This window comes from Diaphorina citri, unplaced genomic scaffold (assembly GCF_000475195.1).
Source record: "Diaphorina citri unplaced genomic scaffold, Diaci psyllid genome assembly version 1.1 scaffold503, whole genome shotgun sequence".
Lineage (NCBI taxonomy): Eukaryota > Metazoa > Arthropoda > Insecta > Hemiptera > Psyllidae > Diaphorina > Diaphorina citri.
The window spans coordinates 173,379-182,221 of NW_007377938.1; the positions used below are offsets into that span (position 1 = coordinate 173,379).

Here is an 8,843-nt window from a genome sequence, read left to right on the forward strand (position 1 = left end):
CCCTTTACTCCAGCAGTAGGCTACTACTATTATTGTGGTCAAACTCTCAAATTATATTGGTCACTAATCTTCTCATTTCAACTCAAACAAGATGGGGTCCAAGTGAACATAAAAAGATGATCACTTGGAGTCATAAGCGAGCATAAAGAAGAAAAGATAAAATGTATACGACTTAGTAATAAGCACTGTCTCATTTTCTGGACACCGACACGGAGTTTATGTGTTTATCTTCAGAACAATGATCAGTTGGTCACTAATCTTCTCATTTCAACTCAAACAAGATGGGGTCCAAGTGAACATAAAAAGATGATCACTTGGAGTCATAAGCGAGCATGAAGAAGAAAAGATAAAAAGTATACGACGTAGTAATAAATACATGGGAGACGGAAGAATATAAAACAAGAGAAACATGTTTCGAAATTTGACGAAGAACAGAAGAAATAATTTTCAAATTGGTGTCAACATTTTTTATGAGTAATTTGTGGATGTGGTGTTATATTCTTCTTCAGTTAAAGTTGAGCTAAGTTGGAGACCATTTTCTTAAAGTTTTGAAAGTCATATACACAATTTATACACCAAAAGACCACGCCGAGGCTTAGTGGAGGGACAAACAGCCCTAAAGGATGGGAGCTTATACGAATCTAGAGTCTTGAAACTTGAAATTCCTGTATTTTTCAGTATCTCCTCTGCAGTCTGTGACCTGCTCCTCTTTACTATCCAAACAACCGTAGAGCGTGATATCTTCGGTTTGTCCACTCTGTTTCTTAGATAGGTATTATTTCTTTCCTGGACGTCCGAAGAGTTTTAAATTTCTCAAACCGTCAGACAGCAGGAACGTTTGTGGGCGAAAAAACTTAATACATACCTAGGTCTGTCTGACCGTTTGAGAGATCAATATTTTTTTCGCCACACACGTTCCGCCACACACCCAGGTCTGTCAGTCAGTCTGTGAGTATGAGTGGCGGACAGGTAATATGCCTGTCTCACGCACTCACGCACACGGAGAGTACATTCATTTTAGGACCCTCTTTGACTTTCACTCCCGTTTCGTTCCGCAGGTACGATTGGTTCAAAGAGCTGGGACTGCGGTGGTATGCCGTACCTGCGGTATCCGGCATGATGTTCGACTGCGGTGGACTCCAATTTACCGCAGCTCCGTTCAACGGATGGTATATGAGTACGGAGATCGGATGTCGGGACCTGTGCGATACGAAGCGGTATAATATTTGTGAGGTAAGTTTATTTTTTCAAGCAGCAGTGGCGCAAAAACAGGCGCAACGGCACGTTGAATGCAGCAGTTCTCGATGGATCATGTCACTCAATATTCTAATTTAGCCTTTAAAAAGATAGCCTTCTGATTTAGCCGGCGATGCTGACGGCTTTCCCCGGCCCCACTCAGACTGGGTGCGGTTAATGTGAGTATAATGGTGGGTCCAGACTTGTGCAATGCAACGTGCAAAGCATTTGCATTGCACGTTGCACGTAAAATCAAATCTGACGAATGCGAATTCATATATCCGAGAATTTTTTACCGATACTCAACTAGTAATGGCCTATAGTAGGTACATCATTTGCATTGCATTGCACGATGCTTTGCAAACACGTCCAAACTAGTGCAACGCACATCAAAGACATTCGCCAGAAAACCGCCAACCTCTCGGATACCCGCAAACGTTTGCTGCAATGTTAAAAAAAACTTTGCTGCAACTTTCTCAAACACGTCCAAACTAACGAATTTCATTGCATTGCACAAGTCTGGACCCACCATAAGACCAGTCAGCAAGTCAAAATTGACCAATCAAATGCCTTGAGACTATTCTTAGCACGAACTTAAGAGCCAGCATTTTGTTCATAAATATGGGTGTAAATTCCCTTACTCTCGAAGACTAACTCATGAAACTCTTGATCTGATCAACATCAACAAAAATATAGATCGGATGCATTCATTTTGCGAAACTAGAAATGAAATCCCAAAAGAAAGAGATAAGTTAGACAAAGTACATACATAAATATCTGAACAAAATCGCAATTGGAGTGAACGAAATTCATCAGTTTTCTTTAACTTTTTGTTAAAAAATATATATGTAGGCGAGGCCGGTCGCTGGGGGTGAGGAGAGCTTTGGTTGAGAAGGCCGTTGGTCTCACCGCCTTCCGGAATCTCCATTGTCTACGAATTTATTCACACTACACTAGGAAATATTAATAATAAGATATATGCGGGTTTTAAAAGATAAACAGTTTATTGATATGAAAAGGATGAAGTAACAATTAAATCTAAGAGGCACTAATGATAACGATATTACAAGAGAAAGGCTAACTGTGGGCAAACGCGTAAAGGAGAGGAGGAGACTCCCTGGCCGTACGTTACTTATCACACACTGAGTTCTGAGCAGGTTGGATTCTGATACCAGACTGAGACCAATCCCTGATCTCTCGCTGGACCTTGATACTCGGTCTCCTTAGTTTCCTTCCCAACCACTAGGGGAATGTCTGCACTCGTGATAACGGCTATGGGTGCATCCTAGGCGATCCATGGTGTGGATATCTCTCCTTCCCGTTGCCCACATATATATAAAGTGGGATGGCGAAGGCGAGGAAGGAGAAGAATATCTAATAAGAAGAATGGTAGGAAAAGAACAACAAGAACAAAAGTGGAAGAAGAAAAAGAAGAAGAAGAAGCAGTTGAAGAAAAAAAAAAACAATGAGAAGAAGACGACGAAGAATAAGTAGAAGGAAACGACGGAGAAGAAGGAGAATTGGGAGAAAAGGAAGACAAGAAAGAAGAAAAAGAATTATAAGAAGAAATAGACGACGAAGCAGAAGTGGTAAAAGAAAAACTAAAACTTGTTAGACAAACAAAAAAGTCCGCGTATTTCTCAGTGTAAAATAGAAGTATAAAATAAATGTAAGAGAAACAAAGAAAGAAACAAAATAGGAAGAAGAAAGAAATCACGGAAATGAGGTGAAAAAGAAGAAGAGGAAGGAAGCGAAGTCGAAAAATAGCAGAAAATATTAGAAGAAATTGAAACACATAGATATGTAGATCTAAATAGATACAATACTAAGAAATTGAAATGCATATTATAGATATGTAGTTCTAAATAGAACATAAATAGATCTATCTACTCATACACTCGCATTCTGCATTAAATCTAATTTAAAATGCATAATATCGATTATATACTACAGTCGCAGGTTCGATTCCCACCCGGCGCGAACTTTATTCTAAACAGATAATATTTGTTCTCGGAATTTCTCCTATCGTTGTTGCGTCTGTGCATGTATATTATAGGTCTGTTTTTCATTCCGACGTGGGTGCGACGCGAACCCGACGTGAAGTGACGCGTGTTTTTCATTCCACTTCCCCTCCTTTAGCGTTTTGGCCAACACCTGAGAGCAGCCTAAGACGCGTTTCGTTCTTATTTGAACTCATCAGTTAGACATAGCTCTCAGGTGCTGGCCGGGAATTTGGAAGTGTTATTTATACTTCAGAGATGGAAATTGTGGAGAAACGAGAACCTGCGTTTTCTATGTAAGATTATATTTGTGTTGAGTGTTGTTGTGAGCGCCACAGCGTCAACGCTGCGTCTTAAATCCCTGATGCGACTCTCGAGTAGCTTCAGTTCCGCAATTTTGTAATTGTGTTGAGGGAAGTTTCCATATGATGAAAAAAATGTTTTGTGATTTCTCCGCTAGATGTCAGGTTTGTTGAGTTTTCACAATTCTTACCCCCACTCCTGACGCAGAGTGAACGTCAAGTGACGCCGCATCGATACGGCGTAGGAATGAAAAACAGACCTTATTTATTTTTAATATCCCTCTGAGTCTTACATCAGCTGTAAGTTCTATTTACCTTTCGGAAACTCCTCTCTTCTGAAGCTCGGTTCCCCTCTTTTTCCTATGGTTTAGAACAGGCCCTATCATGCCAAAAGAGAGAAACTAGTTTCAGAAGAGGGGAAAAGAAAACACGGCCATGCTGTTCTTTATTCAACCATGCTCAATTCTCAATATATAAAAAAAGGAATTTTAATTGTGTTAAGCATAAACGCTTGTCACAAATGTCGTTCCCTGCTTAATGCACTACGCAAATTTTTTTTGACTTGACTTGAACTCGAACCACCAACCTCCAGATCCGAAGTCCACTACGCTAACAACTACACCACTGAGTATGTAGTTCTAAATAGAACATAAATAGATCTATCTACTCATACACTCGCATTCTGCATTAAATCTAATTTAAAATGCATAATATCGATGCTATACTACAGTCGCAGGTTCGATTCCCGCCCGGGGCGAACTTTATTCTAAACAGATAATATTTGTTCTCGGAATTTCTCCTATCGTTCTTGCGTCTGTGCATGTATAGGGTGTTTTTTTTAGAGGTTTGTTTTTCAAAACACTATAAAAGACATGCTATTTGAATAGAAAACACGGCAACCATGTTCAATTCTCAATATATATTGTATATAAAGAATTTTAATTGTGTTAAGCATAAACTCTTGTCACAAATGTCGTTCCCTGCTTAATGCACTACGCAAAATTTTTATGACTTGAACTCGAACCACCAACCTCCAGATCCGAAGTCCACTACGCTAACAACTACACCACTGAGGTTGGTTCAATTCTCAATATATCAAAGGCTCTGCATTATTTCAATGCAAACTCCCACGACACCCACCAATACTTTCCATTCGGACTAAGACATGAATCTTATGAATGGAAGGATATTATAAATTGTCCCCTACTCACTGGTTTTCAGTGCCGACTCGGGGGAAATTCAAGTACCTAAAATGTGCACAAAAACTCTCACCGTTGTATGTATGAAGTCTAAAGATAAACTTTAGTTTAACTTGAAATGAAAATCTTGCCAAATTTCATGAAATCTAACCAGTTATTTCAAGAAATGACATGAAATTGGCAACATTTTTTGTCATTTTTTGCCAAAGTTAAACTAAAGTTTAAAGTTTAACTTTGGCTTTCATACATTCGACGGTCAGCTTATGAATGGAAGGATATTATAAATTGTCCCCTACTCACTGGTTTTCAGTGCCGACTCGAGGAAAATTCAAGTACCTAAAATGTGCATCCTTGGTGTTAATAAATGCAGAGATACATACATATCCATCCCACATAGTTCCAGTTATATTACTGGGTCGATTAATGAAGCCTCGCCACAAATGCAGAGATACAGTCGAACCTGGATATAAGAGAATCCAGGGGACCGCCTTTTTTTTCAATTATTTAACCCATTCCGGTTGCAGGTGCTACGTACTTTTATATTAACCCTTTGAGTTTAATTACAGTTAGTTGTAAAGTAACTTCCCGAGATTAAGAGGCTGTTAATAGTGTATGGTTTTTTAACCCATTCTGTTCCAAGTTCTACTTTCTCATTGACCCATTCCGGTTGCAGGTGCTACGCATGGACGAGTACGATATGAGTAGTATAGAGCATGAGGCGCTCATTCTAGTCGTAGCGTCCACATTTGGCAACGGAGATCCGCCGGAGAATGGTCAAGAGTTTGCGCAGAACCTGCATGCGCTCCGCATTGGAGAGGATGCGAACAACTCCATCTCCACCATTGGGTAAGGGGCTAAGTACAATTTAAGACCGGTTTAAGACTATATCCAGTTTCTTTTATATCGAGGTTCAGCATGAAGGGCCCAGAAAATTTTCTCTTATATCCAGGATTCTCTTATATTCAGTTCTCCTATATTCAGGTTCGACTGTATTAGGGTTTAAATAATGCCAAGGGGGTCAGCCCATCCTCCCCTCGGCCTTCATTTTCGCTCCTTCACTACATGATATGGACTCCGAAAATTTGGAGCACAGGAGAAAGCCAGCCGATCCGAGGATGATCCTCATTTGTTTGGGATAAAGTTCGCCCCTGGCGGGAATCGAACGGGCGATCTAGCGCTTACAAGGTAGACGCGCTACCCTCCAAACCAGGCCGTATCCAGTATTCTATTGATTGTGGGGACCGGGCCCCCTCACTTATGAATGGAAGGATATTATAAATTGTCCCCTACTCACTGGTTTTCAGTGCCGACTCGAGGAAAATTCAAGTACCTAAAATGTGCACCCTTGGTGTTAATAAATGCAGAGATACATACATATCCATCCTACATAGTTCCAGTTATATTACTTCTTCGATTAATGAAGCCTCGCCACAAATGCAGAGATACAGTCAAATCCAGGTTTCCACTACATATATCCAGTTTCTTTTATATCGAGGTTCAGCATGAAGGGCCCAGAAAATTTTCTCTTATATCCAGGATTCTCTTATATTCAGTTCTCTTATATCCAGGATTCTCTTATATTCAGTTCTCTTATATTCAGGTTTGACTGTATTAGGGTTTAAATCATGCCAAGGGGGTCAGCCCATCCTCCGCTCGGGCTTCATTTTTTAAATCATTACATGAAAGTAAAATCAAAAAATCAAATCAAGAATAATAATAAACTGAATATTAAACAAATTAGATAGGTACATAGGTATTGATTTTCTCTAATCACTACGGGCTAAAAAATTCCCGGAGGGACGGACCCTGCTTGTTTAAGATTTTTTAAGCGGTGTGAGAAAATGAGATGAAGAAGGAAAGAAAAGGGAGACAGAGCAAAAGTAAAGTGTTTTGCATATATCATATGATGTCGTATGCGAGAAGTAAATGAAGCTACGAGCAGTTTGTATATCTAACACTGGGGTAAGTAAGTGGTATTATTTATATTTAACATACTCATCAGTTAACCCAGTGGCGGACATGCTGAGATTTTCTCCAGGGGATACATTTTCTTCTTCTTCTTCTTCTTCTTCTTCTTCTTCTTCTTCTTCTTCTTCTTCTTCTTCTTCTTCTTCTTCTTTTTCTTTTCTTCTTCTTCTTCCTCTTCTTCTTCTTCTTCTTCTTCTTCTTCTTCTTATTTTTCTTTTCTTCTTCTTCTTCTTATTTTTTTCTTCTTCTTCTTCTTCTTCTTCTCTTCTTCTTCTTCTTCTTCCTCTTCTTCTTCTTCTTCTTCTTCTTCTTCTTCTTCTTCTTCTTCCTCTTCTTCTTCTTCCTCTTCTTCTTCGCCTTTTCCCATTTCAGATGGTCGGCCGTTTGTCGCGGCCTCTCAATCAGCTTTTAGAGTGATCGCTTTGAGGCCAACTGGTTTTGGCTAAACAAAATTTTCCGAGCGGGATGCCCTTCGCACTCAACCTTCGCTATTGATATAGCGTGCTTCAATCTGGAAACCACGTTTGGACCTTTGAGTAACGTTCGGTAAGTGCTATGGAACTAAGGTTCGTTCTTGGAACGGCCATCTTTCTCTCTCATCCCTCTCTCTTCCATTTCGGGACGATAAGACCTCCGTTGTTACAGTTCCCTCTATCAAACCTCTTGGACCAGCCTAGTTAGCTTAGTTGGTAGCGCGTCCACCTTGCAAGAAGACCGATAATTTAAGACCGGTTTTAGCGTCACCTGTGTTAAGCTACGCCGAGAAAGGCCAATAAATGGATGGGTGACTTGAACATTGTATTGGGAATAAAGGGAGAACGTGCTCTAGTCTTGATTTTAAATCATTACATGAAAGTAAAATAAAAAAATCAAATCAAGAATAATAATAAACTGAATATTAAACAAATTAGGTTAGTCTGGCTGAGGGACTATAAACAGAGAGTAGATCAGCGTCTAGCTAGGGGACTATAAACAGGGAGAAGACTAGCCCAAATTTCCTCAGTCCTCACGCTCTATCAATAGCGAAGGTTGAGTGCGAAGGGCATCCCACTCGGAAAATTTTGTTTAGCCAAAACCAGTTGGCCTCAAAGCAATCATTCTAAAGCTGACTGAGAGGCCGACGACAAACGCCGACCCCATCTGAACATGGGAAAAGGCGAAAAAGAAGAAGAAGAAGAAGAAGAAGATGGTAAATAGGTATACGTACTACGAATCTATACGTACTTACGTAGGTACCTGATACCGAATAGTTTACCTGAGTGCATCCGCACTACTTACCATGAAACTTACCTATCTTAACTTACAAGATATGACGTAAAGTACGTGAAAAAACATGCTGTAAGGAAAACAGTTGCTATCTTGGAAAAAGAAATAATGAAGGTAAAGAAGAAAAAGAAGAAGAAGGAGAAGAAGAAATAGAAGAAAAAGAAGAAGAAGGAGGAGGAGGAGAAAGAAGAGGAGTAGAAGAAAAAGAAGGAGAAGAAGAAGAAATAGAAGAAGAAGGAGGAGGAGGAGGAGGAGGAGAAGACAGAGGAGTAGAAGAATTTACAGAAAAATAGAAGGTCCAGATAAAGCAGAAAACGAAAAGGGAGGAAGAGGAGTTCCTAAGGGGAAGAAAATAAGTAGGGAGAGAGAGAGAGGGACAGACTGGTCAATTGGGATTATGGTAATGAGAAAGAGAGAAGAAAATCAGGGCTGACTTCATAATTCCGAGGGGTCAAAGGGGAAAGCTTGGATTTTTGTATGAACGCCTATTTTAAAAATAATCTATGCAATGTGCAACACATGGAGTAACGCAAGACCCTAAAAAATTTTCCTAGGTACCTACCTAGTATTATGGATTCCTCATAAGTAGGTAGGTTACTTAAAAGGAATTCATGGAATAAAAAATGTATTACGTTTATTTGATCAAATAACTTCTATTAAGGTAACCTTCCATTTCATTGGCCTTTAAACCAATGTATACTACCAAAATAATAAATCCTTAACTTCCAACCAAAGTTGTAAAAGGTTTTTCTTTATCCTGATGGGATAATGTTCGTTCTCGGAACGGCTGGATTTTTCCTATTAGACTGCGGGAGTAAAGGGACTTTTCAGTCTCATTCTGGCAGGATAAACAAGGTATATTCTATTCTATT

The 8,843-nt window shown here is 39.6% G+C and overlaps 1 protein-coding gene across 1 annotated transcript in view; it reads left to right on the forward strand.

Moving 5' to 3' along the window:
• The window catches only part of LOC113467573, a gene marked incomplete at its 3' end in the record, with an annotated part of 38,122 nt that overhangs the window by 26,477 nt on the left and 2,802 nt on the right, over positions 1-8,843 (forward strand). The window contains exons 9-10 of the mRNA XM_026823815.1: positions 1,059-1,233; positions 5,411-5,583. Of these exons, the coding sequence (XP_026679616.1) occupies positions 1,059-1,233; positions 5,411-5,583 (348 nt within the window). The remainder of the gene's footprint in view (positions 1-1,058; positions 1,234-5,410; positions 5,584-8,843) is intronic.